Source organism: Salminus brasiliensis, chromosome 19 (assembly GCF_030463535.1).
Source record: "Salminus brasiliensis chromosome 19, fSalBra1.hap2, whole genome shotgun sequence".
NCBI classification, from domain to species: Eukaryota; Metazoa; Chordata; class Actinopteri; order Characiformes; family Bryconidae; genus Salminus; species Salminus brasiliensis.
The window spans coordinates 8,974,952-8,996,065 of record NC_132896.1 but is presented as its reverse complement, the minus strand read 5'-3'; the positions used below and the strand labels follow the sequence as shown (position 1 = coordinate 8,996,065).

General features: G+C 40.6%; 3 protein-coding genes across 3 annotated transcripts in view; 2 read left to right on the top strand and 1 right to left on the bottom strand.

The window, feature by feature from the left end:
* Positions 1 to 10,630, top strand: part of scyl1 (SCY1-like, kinase-like 1) — an 11,748-nt gene extending 1,118 nt beyond the window's left edge. The window contains exons 2-18 of the mRNA XM_072662910.1: positions 61 to 201; positions 2,252 to 2,374; positions 2,611 to 2,831; positions 2,994 to 3,084; positions 4,089 to 4,244; positions 4,590 to 4,748; positions 4,888 to 4,995; positions 5,117 to 5,230; positions 5,739 to 5,894; positions 6,375 to 6,563; positions 6,741 to 6,816; positions 7,014 to 7,202; positions 7,332 to 7,471; positions 7,571 to 7,651; positions 8,076 to 8,432; positions 9,273 to 9,354; positions 9,613 to 10,630. Coding sequence (XP_072519011.1) covers positions 61 to 201; positions 2,252 to 2,374; positions 2,611 to 2,831; positions 2,994 to 3,084; positions 4,089 to 4,244; positions 4,590 to 4,748; positions 4,888 to 4,995; positions 5,117 to 5,230; positions 5,739 to 5,894; positions 6,375 to 6,563; positions 6,741 to 6,816; positions 7,014 to 7,202; positions 7,332 to 7,471; positions 7,571 to 7,651; positions 8,076 to 8,432; positions 9,273 to 9,354; positions 9,613 to 9,737 — 2,508 coding nt within the window. The 3' untranslated portion in view covers positions 9,738 to 10,630. The remainder of the gene's footprint in view (positions 1 to 60; positions 202 to 2,251; positions 2,375 to 2,610; positions 2,832 to 2,993; positions 3,085 to 4,088; positions 4,245 to 4,589; positions 4,749 to 4,887; positions 4,996 to 5,116; positions 5,231 to 5,738; positions 5,895 to 6,374; positions 6,564 to 6,740; positions 6,817 to 7,013; positions 7,203 to 7,331; positions 7,472 to 7,570; positions 7,652 to 8,075; positions 8,433 to 9,272; positions 9,355 to 9,612) is intronic.
* A 187-nt stretch (positions 10,631 to 10,817) lies between these two features.
* Positions 10,818 to 13,945, bottom strand: LOC140540561 (phospholipase A and acyltransferase 4-like). Its single transcript, XM_072662911.1, has 5 exons — positions 13,789 to 13,945; positions 13,204 to 13,271; positions 12,697 to 12,805; positions 12,090 to 12,358; positions 10,818 to 11,555 (listed from the first exon to the last, which is right to left on the bottom strand). The coding sequence occupies exons 2-5, from the start codon at positions 13,216 to 13,218 to the stop codon at positions 11,433 to 11,435; spliced, it is 516 nt and encodes a 171-aa protein (XP_072519012.1). The 5' UTR covers positions 13,219 to 13,271; positions 13,789 to 13,945; the 3' UTR covers positions 10,818 to 11,432.
* Positions 13,946 to 16,248: 2,303 nt separating this feature from the next.
* On the top strand, positions 16,249 to 20,705 carry ints5 (integrator complex subunit 5). Its single transcript, XM_072663360.1, has 2 exons — positions 16,249 to 16,463; positions 16,920 to 20,705. The coding sequence occupies exons 1-2, from the start codon at positions 16,393 to 16,395 to the stop codon at positions 19,951 to 19,953; spliced, it is 3,105 nt and encodes a 1,034-aa protein (XP_072519461.1). The 5' UTR covers positions 16,249 to 16,392; the 3' UTR covers positions 19,954 to 20,705.
* Positions 20,706 to 21,114: the final 409 nt, after the last annotated feature.

The following is a 21,114-nucleotide window of genomic DNA, read 5'->3' as shown; positions in this document are numbered from 1 at the left end:
GCTCTGTGTTTTGCTCTGGTGTCCACTGTCACTGCAGTGTGTTCTTTCTTTACTCTGTAGACAACTGGGGAGCCAGTGTCAGTCTTTTTGTACGAAGTGGGCCAGGGAACAGAAGAGCAGACCCAACTAGCCAAAGCAGCATTCAAACGAATGAAGACTCTGAGGCATCCCAACATCCTGTCCTACGTAGATGGATTGGAGGTAGGACTACAATACAGGCGAGAGTGTCACAAAGCATAACAGAAGGTTCATCGAAAGTGCAAGACAAGACAACCATGTTAACCATTTGCGATGGACACGGGTGGAATTTGGCTTCCTTTTTAACCTATCTGTGCAGTGAACACACACAGTGGACAGTGAGCACACATGCCCGGAGCGGTGGGCAGCCATTGCTGCAGCAAATGAATTAAGGGGATCGCTTTTAGATTTTACTGCTGTGGAACCAGCGATGAATTTTTAATCAATAAGAACAAGATGGACATAATAATAATAAGAAGAAGAAGAAAACCACACTTTATTGCACACTGAATACACACAGAAAAAGAGCAAAAGGGCATGACCATAAAGTAAGTATGGAAAGAGAGAATGAGTACTCTTCACTAGCACACATTTGGACAAAACAGTTATACACAAATGCAAATGATATGCAAGTTTTAGGTTTGCTTACAGATTCAAATTTAGTGCCAATAAAGATGAACTTGAGTTTAATCAGCAAGGTCAGCGTCCATGTGGCCCTGTGTTGTGCATCCCACTCAAAGTCAGATACAAGACTCTGAGGGGTTTCCGTTATCTCAGTAGGTGGCTTAGTGAGTCTCATGAAGGTCACGAGACAGATAGGCTGTCTGTTATCTATGTCAAAATGCCTTTTTCAAGGAAATGGTCTGCATCTTCCAGGCATGAAGTGTTCTGAATAAGGTAAACTGATTCCAGAATTTTCATGTCAGCACAAAATGAAATGGTATTTGCGCTGTGGTGTGCTAAATAATACAGTAAACTCATACATTGTATTATAATAATACCAAATTCTATTATTACTAATACTAAGCAATAGTTTGCTGTAAGAAAATGAAGACAGTAAGTCCAGTTGTAAAATATCTTTAAATTCTATCAATTCAGATGCAACAACATTGCAATATTTTTATCTGCTCTAACATACATGAGGTTGATATTTACACACGTGGACAAAATTGCTGGTACTCCTCGGTTAATGAAAGAAAAACCCACAGTGGTCACAGAAATAACTTGAATCTGACAAAAGTTATGAAAATGAACAAATGAAAATCTTACATTGAATTTGAACCATGCTTCAACAGAATTATTTTAAAAAGTAAACTCCTTGAACAGGCCTGGACAAAAATTATGGTACGCCTGAAAATAATGTGACCAAAGGGACATGTTAAATCAAGGTGTGTCCAGTGGTCCAGGATAATGACCCAAAACACACAGTTAAAACACCCAAGAATGGCTAAGAGGAAAACATTGGACTATTCTGAAGTGGCCTTCTATGAGCCCTGACCTAAATCCCATTGAGCATCTTTGGAAGAAGCTGAAACATGCTGTCTGGAAAAGGCACCCTTCAAACCTGAGACAACTGGAGCAGTTGCAATATGTTCACTGTGTAATAATAGATGAGAATCCAAAGTTGGAGAACAACGTTGTGCAATATGTCTGTGGTGTTAAACTGTGTTTTAACTACGATGCAAACATTGAAATTAGCTGTTTTGATTGAGGAATGGCATTGTGTGAAACACGTATTTAATCTGTCTTTACTTTGGTCAACAGATAATTTTCCCCACAGTAAAGCAACAGATTATGTAATTATTAAGATAAGATAATCCTTTATTAGTCCCACAGTGGGGAAATCCAGTGTCACAGCAGCAAATGAATAGCAAGACCAATAGCTTTCTTGCCTCACTATAAGTATGTATTTTAGATTCTCTTGAGTGAATGTTGTACGTAACTTTCAGGAGCATTTGCTTTCGTGGCGTGCACATGAGTGGAGTCCTGCATCACATGACTGACTGCAATGATTTTCACTTTCAGACAGAAGTCCTGAATACAGAGATACAGAAGCTAAATTTATTTACAGAGGCAGTTGAACATCTCAAGATGTATTACTTCTTGAACACCAAATCATTAGTAGTTTTCAGTCAGTTTGGAGGTGTTGTTCCCTTAGAGCTGTATTTAGTTACTTTTATGTTCATTAACCAATTAGAAAGGTCACTGGCTTTTTTTGTTTTTTACTCCTCAGACGGATAAAAGCTTGTACCTGGTCACGGAGCCAGTGACCCCTCTTGCTACTCACTTGAAAGCACGGGCAGAGAGTGGTGGCTCAGGAGAGCTTGAGATTTCCTGGGGCCTTCATCAAATTGTGGTGGGTAGATATAATAGAGAACACTGTGAATATAATAAAATATTATTAATAAATAAAATGTGCATGCTTTACGTCTTCTGTAGCTCATGTTTTGCTCTTTTTTTCTTTTCTTTTTTTAAACGATAAACTGTCAACACCATTTATTGCCAGGTCATTGTGCATGTTCTTTCTATGTGTAATATCTGTGTCTCTAGTCTCTTCTGTCAATCACTTGTTCCTGGTCCTTTTCCATTCAGAAAGCAATTAGCTTTTTGGTGATCGACTGTCATCTTCTCCATAACAACCTTGGCATGTGGGCAATATTTGTGGATCGAGCAGGCGAATGGAAACTTGGAGGATTAGATCATGTGACCTCAGATCAGGGTGAACCCTCATCTTTACCACCAGCTAAAGTGGTAAACCCTGACCTGGAGAAGTATGACCCCCCAGAGAGCCCCAACAGTGGAGGAGAGAAGTGGTGAGTGAAAACTTTTTTTACGAGATCAAACTAGTTCACCAGAAAGCTGCAAGTTAAGATTGGAGCTTTTTTTTTTTTGGTTGTTTGATGTAGCTACCGTAGACTGCAAATATACTGTGTGTGTGTTATGTGTAACTGGGTGTGTGTTTGGTGTCTCATCAGGGCAGGAGAGGTGTGGAGACTGGGTTGTTTAATTTGGGAAGTGTTTAACGGACCTCTGCCTCGTGCCTCGTCTCTCCGATCTCTTGGCAAGGTAACAAAGAGCTCAATGATTTGTTCAAAACAGGTAGTTAAACCAGAAAAAATATAAGGATTGACAACATACAGTTAATCCTTAGGTGTACATCTTACCATTCACTCGAAAGACAGGTTATCAGCGTGTTTTTCCAGCTCAAATAAATACTACATCCCCAAAATTGGACAATACAGAAACAATACAGATACTAAGAAAACAAAATGGAGTGATTTTGTAAGTTTTATTCACCGCCCAGCACTCTGTTGAAAACACTATATTAAAATAAATAAATATATATATATATATATATATATATATAGGTAAAACATCCCTTATTTTATCGTATGTAGTTTGATGACTGCAAAATGCAGTCCTAAAATCCTAGAAAATCCTAGGAAGTTGGGACCGTGAAGTCACATGAAGTTGCATAGTCTTTACTTGCCATTTTATTTTAAAAACACTTATTAAGCATTTGCGCATTTAAGACACAGGTTTGGTCAAGTTTAGCTTGCGGAATTGTCCTCCATCTAAGAATCAAAGCTTTAGCTGTGCAAATACAGTCATAATACAGTACAGACACATGGCAGTTTTTAAGACCGTGGCCTCTAAAGAATCAGAGATTCAAGGCAACTCAGTCACAAAGTGTCAGACCACGTAAAGTTAGTCAATTGTAGGTGTCCAAATACTTTTGTCCATAGTATATATGAAAATGTTCTTGTGGTCAAAGAAATAACATGATTTCTTTAGCCGTTTAGGGCTACAAACTAAAAGGAATGTTGTCACCTTAGTTGTAACCTTGGTGAGATCTCTTGATGGTGTCGGCAAGCTCAGGTGCCATCCAGCACCTGATAAAATTAACATTTAATCAGTGTTTTACATATAAGAAACTGCCACCACCTCTTCCTGCAGTATGTGGTCACTTGTGACAAAGGGAAGCAGTCAGTTTTTTCTTCAGTAGAGGTAACTGAACATGTCAGTCACAGCAATGTTTTCATGATGCACTGTCTTGTCCCACTTGACAGATTCCAAAGCAGCTGGTGCCACATTACTGCGAGCTTGTAGGGGCAAACCCTAAGGCTCGGCCTAACCCGGCCCGCTTCCTACAGAATTGCCGCTCATCTGGAGGCTTTCTGTGCAACAGCTTTGTGGAAAGCAACCTCTTTCTGGAGCAGATACAGGTAGAGACATATCAGCTGTGTACATGTTGTACCCTCCCCAACTGGATGTACTATTAAGCTGAATGCACATGACTGTGAACTGATTGTGGGTACTTGACTTTGTTTTGGGATTAATCAAGGCTATCTCTTCTGAACTACTTCTTGAATCCTCTGAGTCACCTCTTGAATTCAGCTCAGTAATATACCACTCTAATGTTATTAGACTAAATATGGCCTAGTGTTGCTACTAGCAAGGATGAATATTGGAAATGTTTGGATGGCTGATTTGATGTGGCTAGCCTTTTGCACTGAATCACCTCATTGTTGCTCATATGTTTCATGAGGCATATCAATTTGTGCGTTCAGATTAAGGAGCCAGCAGAGAAGCAGCAGTTTTTCCAGGATCTGAGTGACAATCTTGACTCTTTCCCTGAAGACTTCTGCAAACACAAAGTTCTGCCTCAGCTTCTCACAGCCTTTGAGTTTGGCAATGCTGGTGCCGTTGTTCTGACACCACTCTTTAAGGTACTGCATTTTTTGAGCACATCGTTGATGTCAACAACACTTCTCGCATCCAAGGAAATATAAGTTCAGTTGGCCAGTTTTCATTATTAATTAGGAATAAATAACATGAACATTCTTGTTCTTTGTTGTTTTTGTTCAGGTAGGAAAGTATTTATCTGCTGAAGAATACCAACAGAAAATCATCCCTGTTATAGTGAAAATGTTCTCCTCTACTGATCGAGCAATGAGAATACGGCTTCTGCAGCAGGTCAGCACTTCTTAACACACACAGATTTTCAGACCGTGTTGAATATATGTAAATAAGCACATAACAGTGGCTTTACAAAATAATTGTTGTCATTTTTCCTTCTGTATTCTTTCCTACACAGATGGAGCAGTTTATTCAGTATTTGAATGAGGCAGCTGTCAATTCTCAAATCTTCCCGCATGTAGTTCATGGCTTCACAGACACAAACCCAGCCATTAGAGAACAAACGGTCAAGGTAATCTCACTTGATTATCATGCTCTGACCTTTATGCTGTAGGTGAAATTTTCAAAGAGCATTTAATGTTAATGGATTGCACAGGGGGTCAAATTCATTTGAGGTAATTAGGCCACATTTACGCACAGTCTAAAGTTATGTAGGCTGTACTATTTCTCTTGCTTGACACTTGTCCATTTCTTTTGAAAAAAGGCATCCTTACTGTCTGAAATTCACATTAGGCTAAAGTGATTTGACTGACTGAAAATGGTCTTTGACTAAGAAAAGACATGGGCTCTGTCTGACTAAAACTAACTATTAGCACTGCATATATGCTAGAGAGAGGACTATAATATGGAAGAGCATGTCTCGGTAAACATAGTCATGAACAGTGCCAATATTATGTGTTTACAACCTGCAAACCTCATCAAGCTAAATTGTGTAAAAATAGATTAGAGAAAAGCATGTATGACGCTTCAGAGGATTCTGGATCAAAAACTAATCTCATGTATTTGTGTTTCTTCTACAGTCTATGCTTCTCTTGGCTCCCAAGCTGAATGAAACCAACTTGAATCAGGAGTTAATGCGGCATTTTGCAAGACTGCAGGCGAGAGACGACCAGGGTCCCATTCGCTGCAACACCACTGTTTGCCTGGGCAAGATTGCCCCCTATCTTAATTGTGGGGTAAGTCCTACACACAGACTGTTTCAACTTCTTACACTATATAATGGGTGGGGTACTAAGGGCTGAAATCCAGTGCAGTTTGGTGATGTCCGTCCTCCAACATACCTACTAAGCTTTAAAATTTATGGGTGAGTTGAACCAGCTTGAGAAGAAAGAGCACAAAACAAGCAGAAAAAAATCTCCACAGTTTTTCACCTCTGCACCATTTTTATGTTTGTTACTTTGTTAAAACTGGTGCAGACTATTACAGTTTTAAAGCGTCTTTCCACCTGCTTTAATTTGAAAGCATTTTTGCACCAGGTAAGACATAATAATAGCGTCAGCACCACATTTGGTATATTTATTGCATATGTAAATCAGTTTTATTAATGCTTGTTAAATAGTTTTATGCAAATAGAAATACGCATTGTAACTAAAATGTGCTTAAAGCCTTTACCTGTTTAACGGCTATATTTTCTGTCTCTTTTAATGCTGAATCAGATGCGCCAACGGGTGTTGACCTCTGCGTTTTCTCGGGCCACTAAAGACCCATTTCCTGCATCACGGGCTGCTGGTGTACTTGGCTTTGCTGCCACCCATCATTATTACAGTGTGACTGAATGTGCCGTACGCATTCTTCCAACACTCTGTCCACTCACTGTGGACCCTGACAAGAACGTCAGAGACCAGGTAACATGTCTATAGTGTACTTAGCACTGACAAATATGCAAAGTAAATTGAAGATGACCCTTGTTTTCATTGTTTTCATCAAATGACTGAAATGATGAAAACTTAAATTAATAAACCTAAAATATTCATTAGCACTTCAAAGACTAATACCTGGTTCCACTGTTCTGTATCCTGTAGGCATTTAAAACCATTAAAAGTTTTCTGACCAAGTTGGAGACTGTTTCTGATGACCCATCTAAACTGGCTGAAATAGGTATGACATCAGCTCATGAGCCTTGGTGCTTTTTAAATGGTAATAATTGTGGAAAGTTATTGTAGAAAATGAGGTTACAAAATGTAGTAATGGGCTGAAATGTATGTTATTTGAAACTTAGTGGCTAAGTGCTGGCAGGAGCCTTTTTAGTGATTAACATTTGTATTCAGGCTAGTCCATTGTTTTTGTTCGTCCAGAGAAGGATGTAACTGCGTCCGCACAGGCTGGTGGTTCCGCTGCAACATGGGCTGGGTGGGCAGTAACAGGTGTCTCGTCTCTTACTTCCAAACTCATCCGCAATGCCCCTGCGGGCAGTGAAGGAGCAGTAGCCGGAGGTGCCCCTACTGCTCAACCTGCAGCTGCTACAGGTTCAACAAATGCAACGGGTAAAGTTAATCTCCTAAAACACTGACCTTGTGAATCAAGGAACTTTGCTTTTAGTTGTTGTTGTTATTATTAGTAGTAGTAGTAGTTGTTGTTGTTTTTATTTAAAAAATTCCCCCCTCCCCCACCAGACCCAGAGACCAAAGCACACACACCTAGTGCTCCCACATCAGGTACTGTGACGAACCAATCAGAGGCCTCGCATGCTACAGATGAAGCAGAGGAAACAGCTGGAGATCGTTGGGATGATGAAGATTGGGGTAGCCTTGAGGTGACTAACATGCAAAAGTTAGCTCTTGGACTGTAAATGTGTTGCATGCTTGCAAAGTTTTGATATATCATTTGCTGCATTTCCTCTTTGTTCCATCAGGATCCTGAGAAAGCACAAACCGACCCAGATGATTGGAACTCTGATTGGTCCGCTATGTCTTCAACCCAGAAAAAAAGCAGTGTAAGTACACTGAGTTGTAATGCTAGTCGATCTGGTACCTCTGGTAGTTGTATGTGGTAGGACCATATAAATAACTTGAGTATGAACTGTAGAATATACAGCACTATGTGAAAAGGTCTGTCAAACGTATGTGTAAGGCTCTTAATTTGGCCAAGAATTTTTATTTATTTGTTCATTTTTTTTAAAGCCATGTCCCCAGAAACAAAATCACAAGAAGCATGGCTTAAACAGATGTCCATTCTGACTGTTAATTTTGAGTTGCTATTTAAAGACTAATGTTTGTTTCCTTTGCTTGTAACCTGCTTGTTTTTTATCTTATTGCCAAAAATATCTAAGATGCTCAAGTTTGGTTCATCATTTACTGCTACTTAAAATAAGCTGCTCAGCCACTGAGCAAATACATGTTATCAAAAATGTTTTGTAGGTGGGCCGAACTTCCTCTGGAGCCATGAAAAAGCAGAGTTCTGATTGGAGCAGCTCTGGCTGGGATGCTGATGACAGTTGGTCAAACGAGAAGGATGTGGATGGTCAAGGTCAGAGTTCACCTGCAGACGAGGGATGGGGCAATGACTGGGATGATGACGGGGCTCTTGCAGAGAGCTTCAACCCAACACCACGAAGTACTACTTCCACAGCCTTCCTCCCAAAAAGTAACAGTTCTGCACAGGACAGTCTGCGATTGTCCAGTGACTATAACTGGGACAGTGCAGTTGGGAAAGGGACAACATCTGACTTGTTCTCCAGTGTGTCCCAGAGGGCCAATCCTGCAGCTGTTGCTATGGTGAGAAAGGAGGGAAGGATGAAAGTGGAAGTGGGGGGGGGGGGAAGAGAGATTCTGACAAGTGAAAGAATTGGGGTTTATGCATGTCTGAGGTTGACTTGCTTAAAATGAAACTGAATTTCCTTGGGCAGCACTCCTTGGGCAGCACTAAACTGAATTTCCTTGGGCAGCACTAAGTTCTACAAAGTAATGTAAATAAATATATATAATGTAAACATTTGTGAAGAATATTTACCCCCTTTAAAGTGACCTAATTGAGGTTCAGACAATTGGTTATATTACTCTTATTAACAATTAGAAATAAGGAAATCAGTGAATGTGTCTCAAGTGATTGTAGTATAAGGACACCTGTCTAGAAGGTTCAGTCACTGGTTAATCAGTATCCTTGGAAGCAAATACACCTTGAAGACAAAAGAACACTTCACACAACTGAAGAGTCAGAGACTAAATACCAGAAGACAAAACAGTCACTGAACACCCCTTTGACTTTAATTAAATCCATCCTTAAAAATGGGAAGAAATATGAAACATGTGAAAATCTGCCTTGGGCAGGCCATCCTCACAAACTGAGTGACCATACGAGAAGGAAACTGGTGAGGGAGGCCCAAGACTGATTGAATTTAATCAGTACATTATTTTAGCTGCTTTTTGGAGCCTTTATTCTACGTTATTCTGTTCTCTTGCACTTTATGACTAGGTTATTAATGTTTTACCACACATTAAAAATGATATCAACATGCAAATGTAGGCTTAATAAAAATGGTTTTATAAAGCAATGACAGAATTATGTATCTAGAATGTTGCATTCGGCTTAACTGCGACTTATTTGTTTGTTTCTAGAAGGCTGATGATGGCTGGGGAGCGAATCCTGCAGGTGACTGGGGAGGAGAGGAGAACTGGGAGTCATTGGAGGGCGAGCAGGGTAAGTATCACTGTTATGTAAATATCTGCTTGTGCATTACTGTTCACATTGTTACATGATGGATTTTCTGTCTAAAAAAAATGTAATGTAAATGGGTTTAAAATAATTGCTTTTGTAATGTCATGAAAATCAAGGAACCTGTTTATTTACATTTATTCAAATGTTAGTTGCATATATATATATATATATATATATATATATATATAACAAGTACATTTTTTTGGTTAAAACTCTAATCTTGCTCATATTCCATTGTAGGTCTTAGTAAAGCTGAATTAGCCAAGAAGAAGCGTGAGGAAAGGAGGAAAGAGTTGGAGGCCAAAAGGGCAGAGCGAAAGGCAGCCAAAGGACCTCTTAAACTGGGCGCACGCAAACTGGACTAAGAAAGGCAGTGTCCAAAACAGGGGGCGTGGCAAGTCAAAGGATCAGCAGAAGGACACTGGTCAGTGCATGGTCTTAAGGAAACATTCCATGATCCTTGCGAAGTGGAGTCAGAAGAATTGAGCTGTCTTTTCATTGGTTGCTGGATGGGGTGGGGTGAAGGTTACCTCATAATTACCCGTTACCTAGATATGTTTGTGTAATGGACAACACGCCCTCAGCTATGACCTTTTATATGGCCTCTGCTGTTAGAATAAAAACCATGGTCCTTTTTAACACTGATTACAGTATCAGTTTATCACGTGCATGGACACTTTTGTTGGAGAATGGCACTGGGAGTCAAATACTTTTTTTTTTATATTAAAAAAATATGTACTTTAACCTAGATATCATAGTATGTGTGTATGTTGAATATACACTCGATACTGAATGCTTGAGCCCTGAATCTTATAATGGGTGACCGAGACTCAAAAGTGCTTGAGTATTTAGCAGTTAAATCCCTGTCACACAATCACCGTCCCAGGCAGCCCAATGTAATTCCAGTGCTTGCATGAACATGTACTGTATACATACAGATGACAAATCACCTCTTCATGCTGTTGCAGGGCTTACAACAATGATAGGATTATTTGTTTGTTTTTTTTTTGCTTTGTGCCTTCTTTTCTTTCGTTTTGGTAGTGGTCTGGTCTGGGTTGAGAGGCATTAAGATGCTGAGTGATGGGTATTTTCCCTTTTTTTTACTTTATTTTATGACATGCCTTTGGTCTGAATGTCAGTTTTTATCATCTGGTGCAATATCTTGAGGAAGGTGAATCATGTATTACACGCACTCATGAGAATACAACTTCAAGAAATAATACAAATAATAAAACCTAAGGGAGTCCATCTCCACAGACATACTGTGCTGCTTTGCCTCTTGCTCAACCACAGCGCAACACACTACCGTTTTGTTGCCAAGCATTGTGTAAGCATCAACAAAAGTCTCCTTCAACACACTGTGCTAAACACACCACTGGCAAAACACTTTCAAATGTGCCCTGAAGACAGATGTTTTACACCTATATGGAGCGAGACTAATGAGGGAAGAGTATGAAACAATTTATTGTAGTAATACTTTAGTTTATATTATCAAACCACACAAAACCTGTGCAAAACCAACCAAATTGGCACTAATACACAAAGGCTAGTTTATACAAACTTTAATCAGTTCTATTATATTATTAAACTAGTGTCTGGAGCTAATAGCATATCAAACATGAATGATGTCAGACCATGTTAATGGATCAAGGGCAGTGTGGGTTTGTATTTGTTTCCAGAACCAGATTAAGTGATTCTATCCTTTCTTGCATTAAACTCTCAGCCTGAATATTCTCATACCTTAAAAAGGGGCCAAATGTTTATTAGATATTAATAAACATTTTTATAAATTTAATATTAAATATTAAATTTTATTAAATTTTATCAAAATCTGAAACCTCAAAGTTTGTAGCTTTCTGGTGAGACATGCTTACACATAACGTATACTTTTAGTGTCACAACAAGGAATTATAAAACATAAAACTTCTTTTGTACTGTAGGTAAAACCCAATCAAAATGTACTGTTAGGTTGTTTCAGTGGATGGCTGCATCACGCATAGAGATTTAGATCCAGTTGAAGGCCTCCTGGTGACCATGCCTTCAGCTCCTAAGCCGTAGGTTCACTGTGTGCTCCTCTTCTCCTTGTTCTCCGAGCCGAAAAGGCGTGATGCAGCGACAAGAACTCCCACACTAAACGCAGCAGCAATGCCCACACTGAGTCCGGCCTCCACAGCTTTCCGCACCTGCAAATACCACAGCGAAGCTGAGATGAAGTGAACATGTACAGTAAATAACAATATCTCTATTAAACTACAATGTATTGTGTCAGAGCCATAAAAAGCTTGCTGAAGTCAGTGGCATGTTTTGCGTTTTGCATGTAAATACCATGTCATTTCTGTTGCTTATGTACTTAGAGAAACTCAGCAGACAACAGAACAGCTATAGGGTTCAAAGGATGAAAAACTAAAAACAGACAAAAATGGAGATACATGGTTTTCATTGGACAGCAGTCGTGAGTGTTTTTGATTTCATTTCATTCCTAAAAGATCTGCTTTATTTCACATTAATACAGTCAAACTTTTTTACAGCCTTGGATTTGAAATTAAGCAAGAAAAAATAAGAATTTCACAAATATTGCATCAGACTGAGCATGACATGTTTTTAATATTACTTGAATCTTATTGGGTATTAAAAAATAATAAAGTGGATCACATGTAGCGTCAAAACTCCCCAAATCATCATAAACCAATCGTGTGTGTGCCTGCAGAGTGTCCTACCTGCCGAGACTCAGCCTTCCCATATCTCAACTCTGTGACAAAATGCTCGCAGTTCCCTCTAAACACACAGTAGGACAGCTCCTGGCCCAGAAGACTGTGTGCATCCCGGAGGATGAATCTGACTGGACGTGGCTCATATTTGTGGTCCAGCAGGTTGTTAATGGTGTATGGGGCATCACCCACCACGTCCCACAGCTGTTCTTTCTTCACAATGGCCCTGTCATACAGCACCGACATCAAACTGTAGGCACCGGCTTGGGCATGCTCAGCTGCAGAAAAGAAGACGTGGCGTAAAAGAACATGTCACTTTACTTTCTTCACATTTACTTCCTGCCTTTTTGTTATAATTAGCACCCACTCATACTGGTCTTACTGACCTAACTGGTACAGGGCTTACAGGTGTGGCTCAAAATGAAACTAAAAAAGTAATTTAAAAGAATAATCCCTATGGTCAGCTGTGCACACAAACATCATAATGAAAACCTAATAAAACCTAACATAATGAAAAACAATGAAAATTATATATATATATATATATATATATATATATATATATATATATATATATATATATAATTAGGATGAAATATATGATTTAGTAACTCACAAGGTGGTGCGAGGTGGATGACGTAACCTTCTCCAATATAGATGGCCCAATGCTGGTATGTACCTCTGAAGATTTCAATTAGGTCACCTGGCTCTGGCTTTTCATCAAACTGGGAGATAAAAAATAGGAATATTGAAGTAAACCTTGATATTGACTGAGATAAGCATGTAGTTTAAAACCATGATATTTGCATTCTTTATAACCATAACCCTGCAGGAACAGGAAGCAGACTGTAGTAAAAAAAAGTACGGCGCTGTAATTGAGTAAAAGTGGAAAAATAGAACAAATAGTACAAATACGGTTTGTGAAATATTACTACAACAAAAAGGAGTAGTCCTCTTTTTCTAGGTCTGCTTTAGTTAAAGTAGAGAAGAACTCAAACGTACTTGTTTGTGTTTATTTATTTACTATAGACTTAAATATCAAAAGTAAAACTACTGGTCTGCAAAGGGGGGTGGGGGGCGGGGGGGTATGCGAAGCGTCCCTTTAACCGGGACAGAAACCTACTTGGCTGGGTGCCATTGTGATGCTGCTGACAGTCAAATATTGTCTGCTTTTACTTTCAGTCTGGAGTTCTGTTCGGAAGAGATTACACACATTGACAGTAAACAAACAGATATTTAAATATTCAATAATAATAATAATAATAATAACAATAATAAATGTCCTCGTTTCCTGAGCTTGTTGCTGGAGCTGCTATGTTGCGAAAAAAGGGCTTAATTTCTATTTAATTTAACATTAACCACCAATACTGCATGAATATGGTATCTAGTCAAGACAAAAAAAACATTTACAAATATAACAGTGGGCTAATAAAACAATTACTATCAGCAAAGTATTAGTAAACACGTTTTATATAGCTAGATAGATAGCTAGATAGTCACTGAGCAAAAACACACAGACAGACAGACAGACAGACATCCGCCACGCAGTGAAAGAAGACGAGGTTGTTGCTGTTTTAAGCCGCTGAGTTAAAGTTAATGCTATTAACGATGCTAGCCGACACTCAAATGGTACAGGTCAGAAATCCAAAGGTTTAAGTCTCTGAACTAAAACTGAATTGTTAAAGCTAAATGATTTAACCAGACTTACCACAGACAGCACTGTTATAGCTCTGAAATGTCCTCTCTGTCCTCTCTGTCTCTCTCTGTCTCTCCCCCCTTCCTTCCTCACTGTCTAAACATCAAGCGTTATCGGTCAGCTGAGGCACTGGGAGAGGATGGCGTCTGCGTGCTCTTAAAGCGGCCATTACCAGCCCAGTGCGAGCAGACACCTCCCTCACTGTATTTCTAGTAAATAAAGAAACGTACTGAACCCGGCATGTTGGGATGTAGGATTAATAAGTGTGATTAATATGACCATAAGCGATGTACCTGCCCTAAAAGCACCGTAGCAGTTTCCCGTCAGCGCGTTTATTTTTAGCGCGGTCACTGGGCAGCTTCGCCTTGACTTTTTGAAGTAGCTAGTGCTAGCTAGTCCATGGTAGTTTATGGCACGATGGCTAGTGAAAATAGTAAAAAAATAAATAAATAAATAAATCTAAATCATTTAATATTATAATATTAAATTATAAATCTGTCTTTAATCGTAAAAATCTAAACAGAAGGTACTTGTGAGTGAGGACATAGATGGTAAACAAAATATTGTCAGTGTCAGGAGATCAGTCTGTGGCCCTTATGTTGATAAAACGCCACGAGATTAAGTTGCTGTATATTTTAATTCGTTATGTTAATAACGCCTAACAAAATACAAATCAATGAAAATTCATCCGGCATTTTCCTTAAATTACAATCCATGTAATTCATTCATTCCATAACATTGATTTAGATTATTAAGTGAATTATGATATTGTTTTGGGCCATTAAGACAAGACAGGACAACCATATTCCCTAATAGTATTAGACACAGATGGGATTTGGCTTCCACCTTTAACCCACTCGTGCAGTGAAACACACTCGGGTATCAAACCCACAACGCTGGCACCAATAACCCAGAGCTCTAACCGCGGAGCCAGCCTTATTTTTAGATAGTATCTCGGAATCATATCACTATATGTATACTGCTTATGTTCCAGTACCACTTCTGATCTCAATCATTACAAAAAGTCGCCTCAGACACATAAAGAAGGACATTGACAGTGACAGGGGGGCTTCCTAACAGCCAGCCAGAGACAAGAGAAAATTAGCCTTTGGCTTCGTTGTAGTTTAGAGTTCAGACGAAAAAATGAGTAAAATTGAGTTGAATGTTTTATGTAGCTGTCTGTGTATGTGTGAGTGTTTGTGTGTATGCTAAGAGAGGCCAGAAGAAAAAGTAGTTCTCATTTCCCCCACTTTTTTCCAACATCATAGACATTTTCAGATTCATAAGATGGAAAAATAAAAGAAATAAAAATATAAACCAAAAACCAGGATCAAAAAAATACTTCAGTGTCAATCACCCCATCCTTACATGAGCACTGCATTACCAACCAATTTCATTTTCAAAACGTGGATTAGTTTCTCCTGGACTGTGTTTGGAGGGTTGGACCATGTTCTGGTGAAAGGTGTCTGCCTTCACCACAGTGTTTTTGTTGAGGTGTAACATCAGCTCAATTCTTCAAACTAAGAAACAAACCGCAGCTCTGCAGCTGGGAGCATGTGAAGACAGACTTCGCTGTTGGTAATGGGAACCAGTGAGTAAGGCAGACTGATAGGTACAGACATTTGTGAGATTTTGGCACTCATTGAAAGCCTCTCAGCCAGTTATACTGCAATTTAGAACTAAATGTGGTATAATTATAATGAATCAGAAAATGCATAACATTAATAATAATTTACCTAATATGTTCTGATAACTTAGGACATATAATAAAAAAAAAATAAATAAATAATAATAATAATAATAATAATATGCTTGTTTTTGTTGGTGTAACAACGTTTAAGCTATTGTGAAAATGAATGGTGCAAAGTATAGCAAAATGAATTACTTCAAATCAAATCAAATCAAATCAAATTTTATTTGTCACATACATAGTCATACACAGTATAACTTGCAGTGAAATGCTTTTTTGACAGTCTGCCCACATCAAGCTTATACAATAAAAATCTACATTTAAACTTAACTAAACCTTAACTTAATGAAGTAAAGTGCAAAAGTGCAAAAGAAAAAAAAGAAAAATGAAGAAAAGAAAAATAGAATAAGTTACATTTAAGTTAAAGAATAAAATATAAAAATATGAAAATATAGAAATATAAGCAAAAAAAAAATACAGAATACAAATATACAAATATATATACAGAGATGAAATAGTGATACTTCACACACCCACTGAGACAGTCTACCTAATATTTTGATTGATTTACTGTTAATATGGTGATTATATAATAAATATAGTCTAGGCTTTCATTAAAACGTGAACATAATTATTGTTTGTTGATGGTTTACCAGAACAACAACAACAACAACAACAACAACAACAACGAGCGTTGGAGATGATGGTCAATCTCCTGATAGACAGAGGGCGCTGCTTAGCGGAGAGCGTAATACAGTCCTTAGCACCAATGAGAAAGTGGACTTGAGCTTCCGCTGCTTCTTCTCAGTCGTTGTTTAATCGGTGTTTTTGTAGTTAATTCGCTCCTCTGCTTACTGTTTGAATTTGTTTGCAGGAAAAAGTCCCTAAACAGATCGTTGTTCATGTGGTGTTAGAGTTTATGAACGATGTCTGCCATGTTTGAGGGGAACGCGTTGTCAGCGCTGCAGACTCACTGCCACACTCAGAGTAACTACAGGTCTGTATCTCTGTCTGAACCGCCTGCGGTTAAAAACACAGTAACTGAAGAGGCAGGTGTTGTAAAACATGAACAGCTGCTTGTGAAAATTAAGTGTTTTTTTCTTTACTTGAGTTTGTTGTAAGTTACACATAGTACCATCATAGTACATAGTAGCGTAAGATATTATGGCTATTCATTGTCTGATTTACAGTGAAATAAGGGCTTGCAGTGTAACCAAAACCATACAATATAGATCATGTTATTGTTATTGTCACTTGACTAAGTGAAATCTAAAGTAAAGATATAGAAGAATAGGTATGTCATGCTCGTGTGGACCTCACCTTCACCAGATCTGGCCGAGGAGATGGGGTGTGGTGGTGGTAGAGTCACAATGAAGTTACTTTACTGCCTGCTGTTATGTACATATTCTCTTGTTCAGTATATCTCAACACTGCTTCTCCTTTTGCTCTCCAGCCCTCAGGAACTTGCATTAGAAATAAAAGCATTTATCAGTGGTGTTGACCAGACGCAAGGACGCAAGCTCAGTGTCCGCGATCATGCCCGCTGTGCTGTGCGTCTCCTCCGCACTGTGCCAGCATGCCGAGGGGCAGTCCTGGAACACTTGAGGGGTGTTTATGATGAGTATGTGGCGGCTTTTTTCCAAGACCTCGAAGCGGAAAGTGACAATGGGAGTAATGCCACCACTGGAGGGACCAATGCCAATGTGTCAAACCTGGAGGATGTGATTAAAGAGATCCATGCTGTCCTTCTGGAGTTTATTAGGCTTAATCCAAAAGCGTGGGCTCCACTGGTGTCTTCCTGGGCGGTGGATTTACTCGGCCAGCTCAGCAGTAAACATGCAGGCAGAAGAGCAGCCCCACACTCCTCCAGCTTGAACGAGCTCCTGCAGCTGTGGATGTCATGTGCGGCCACACGTTCCCTCATGGAATGCTACTCCCAGTGTCTGGCAGCAATGTTAGCGTGGTGCCCTGACGCGTGCGTGGATGCGTTGTTGGATACATCTGTGCAACATTCTCCTCATTTTGACTGGGTGGTTGCTCATATTGGCTCTGCTTTTCCCGGCACCATAATTAGCAGGGTGCTGGCTTGTGGACTTAAGGACTTCTATGCCCACGGATATCCTTCAGGAGAAAAAGGCAGCCAGCAGCAAGCAATAGACAAAAGTAGTCGGGTGCCAAAAATAGGATCTGTGGTAGGTATCCTTGGTCACTTGGCCTCCAGACACTCTGATAGCATTAAGAGAGAGCTCCTCAGGATGTTCCAGGATAGTTTGTCCCCTCCACCGCAAAATGCACCTCCATCGTCAGGGGCTGCAGGATGGGAGAACTCCCTTCAACTCCGCAGGGCCACTGTGCCATTCCTGCTCCAGCTTGCTGCCCTCTCGCCTACTCTCCTTGGTGCTGTGTCAGCTGAACTGGTGGAGTTTCTCAGACCCCCCGTGCTACTCCAGCTGCAGGCTCAGTTCCAGGGTGTTCCAAGGGAGGAACTGGAGAACATGCTGGGGTTGGCAGTGCATCTCATCAGTCAGAGCCCTGCGGGAGGAGCCAGAGTGCTACGGTTTCTTGCAGACACTGCCACACCGGCCTCTGTTATCATTTCAGGGCCCACGCCCTCCCCACATGATGGCGTACGTGAAGCCTGTGACCGCCTGCTTCAGATGCTTCTGTTGCATCTTCACAAGCTCGTTTACAACAGGCCTGAAGATGACGAAGCATATCCACGTTCAGCCTCCGCTTCCTCCTCCTCCTCTGCAATGTCACGTGTGATCCCGTTTCTTGAGGAGCTACAGGCTCATGTTGGTGAGCTCTGCGCCGAGACACTCAGGTTGGAGCGGAAAAGGCACCTGTGGTTGCATCAGCTCCTGTGTCTGCTTTCTGTGTATGGAGGCCCTAGTGTGGCCACTGAAGCCCTGTGCCAGCTGCTTACCCAAGCCAGGAACCCCGAAGAGCTTGCATTGGCCTCTCAGCTCCACTCCCCTCTTTCTTCTTCTATACCAGGATTGCTCCCAGCAGCTGTTGCCCGTTGTGTTGCTCAGATCCACACCCAGAACCTGAATAGTAGAGAGTTAGCACAGCTCTTGAACAACCTGGCCACAGCTGTGCAAAGCCAGGAGGAGGACTGCAAAGGTGGCGGCCCCACAGCTGGAAGTTCACCACACTCTTCAATGGCAGCCCAGGTTGGAACTGCTGTTTCGAGCCACCTTCATGATTTCTGTCCACTGCTCCATCACGGTGATACCATGGTATCTAGAGCAGCAGCACGTCTTCTGTCCTGCAGCCAGTTTCCAAGAGCTTGCTCACCAGCCCATCTGCTGCTAATCTCACGGGCTGCAGTGGCTCATTTCTTCATAGCCCTGCGGCAGCGAGGAGAAGGATTAAAAGTTGGAGGGCAGGGTGGTGGAGAGGCAGTGGGTTACTCTATGCGCTTGCTGTCCCGTCTGGCAGCATACTCCTCCTTGACGCTCAAGGCTGTGCTGCAGCAGCTTGTGGAGGGAGCTTTACACAAAGGCAACCGAGACCTCTTTGGGGGCCACAGAGAAAGCCCTGGTGAGGATGGACCTGTTTCACCCACTGTAGGCCCAGACCTGGGTGTGTCACTTCTGGACGTGAACTGTAAGTTTGGCACCACTGTTAACTTCTCGGGTAGCGTGTGGTCTGTGTTCCATGCTGGCGTGATCGGAAAGGGACTGAAACCTCCCCATGCTCCCTTGCAGTCTGAGCCAGATAAGGTTAACCAGAACATGCAGACTTTGCTCGCTGTCACAGTCCAATGTTGCAGCTCTGGTGGAGGTGGGAGCAATAATGGATCAGGAACAGGTTCGAGCAATGGCCGCTACAGTCATTCTGGTGAATCCATCTCAGATGACCCCTCCCCAATCAATGCTGAAGCTGCCAAAGTTATTGCTGTAGCTCTGGTCGAGAATGTTTGTCCAGATGTAGCAAACGGAGAACTGTCGTGGCCACCTGAGGAACACGCCAAGACCACAGTTGAACGAGACATTCACATCCGCCGATGTTTTGAAGCAAATCCTGTGTTGTTTCACCTTCTTCGAGTGGTGGCGGCTGGACGTCCAGCTCTGTGCTATTGTTCGGCTGTTCTAAGGGGCCTCCTGGCCACACTGCTGGCCCACTGGGAGGCTTCGAGGGAACCATCCGTGCTAGATTCCCCTTGGCACCTTCAGGCATCTTGTCTGCTTGTGTCCTGCATGGGAGAAGGTCAACTTCTTCCCCCCGTACTGAGCAACATCCATGAGGTCTTTCCTCACCTCTCTCCATTTGAAGTCAGACTTTTATTGCTGGGTGTATGGGAGTACATGCGTGGAAACAGCCCTATGCCCCAGAAGTTCACATTTAGCGCAGAGAAAGGAGTGTTTTTCAGAGATTTCTCTCGGGACGGGGACGTGGCACGCTACATTGCACCAATCCATAGCGTCCTTCACAAGAACATTGACCGACTTGGGCATCTGTGTTGGAGATTTCAGATATAGCTGTTTGAGGTTTTGTGAAGACCTTATAGGACATGTTGTTTTTATACTCTCAATATTTCTTTCTTGTACTGTTAGTCAGTGTTCATCTCTTAATTCTTGAAGGGAGATATTTTTCTAAGTGTTTATATAGTCAAGAAAAAGGCATCAGTCTTATGTTAAGTTTGTTTAATATTGTAAGTCAACAAAAATTGGATTCAATTAAAAAATGGGAGCATTTTGCCAATACACATGTAATAGCCTTTTCCACTTTATTGATATTTTTATATTAGTGTATCACAATTAAACAATTGTTAGAAAATATCTGCAACATGATGTAGACTTTATTCTTTTCTCTATGCTTGTGCTTCTTGCTGGAAAAATAAAAGTCTTTCAAATATTGGATCTATTCTTAAGTTAATATTGTAGTTATCTAAATAGATTTGTCCTATGAATGTGTCTTGAAATTCTCAAATCCAAATAAATAAAATATACACTATGTGGACACCCCTTCGAATGAATGCATTCATCAACTCTGAGTTGCGCCCACACAGCTTATGTAGTCCCTGTAGAAAAGTACTGCCAATAGAATAAGACTAGAGCAGATAAACATAAACCTATTGGCACCATGCCTGCTGGCAGACAAGGGCTAGAGGGGGCTCCTAAGTCTATTAGGAAGCCTTCCCTGGACAGTAGAGAGAGTTATTTCAACAAAAGCAGGATAATCCTTGATTTCAGAGGGAAAAAATAATAAGCGTGTGTCTCAATACTGTTATTCATATGGTGTATACAATGGCAATATTTTGTTTTGATATAAAAACTGGCGTACAAACACATGAGTGTCGTCTGATGACTCCTCCATGAAGGTCATATTTGTGCTGGTGTTGCCGCACAGCAGATTAGTGCACCACCACTCCAGAATCTGATAGATCCTGATTAAAATTCTTCTACTGGTTCAGGCTGGATTTAGTCTTACGGTATGTACATAAACCTGGCCAATAATAACACTTACAATATTTAAAACAATGTCTAGATTCATTTTTTCAACACCAAACTTGACTGTGTTTACTGTTAGAGGTAAAAAAAAAAAAAAAAAAAACTCATCCCCCACAATCAGCTCTGCACATTATTTCAGGACTTTACTTTGCCTAGGAAAATTAGATTACAAAGAATTGTTCCTTTTTT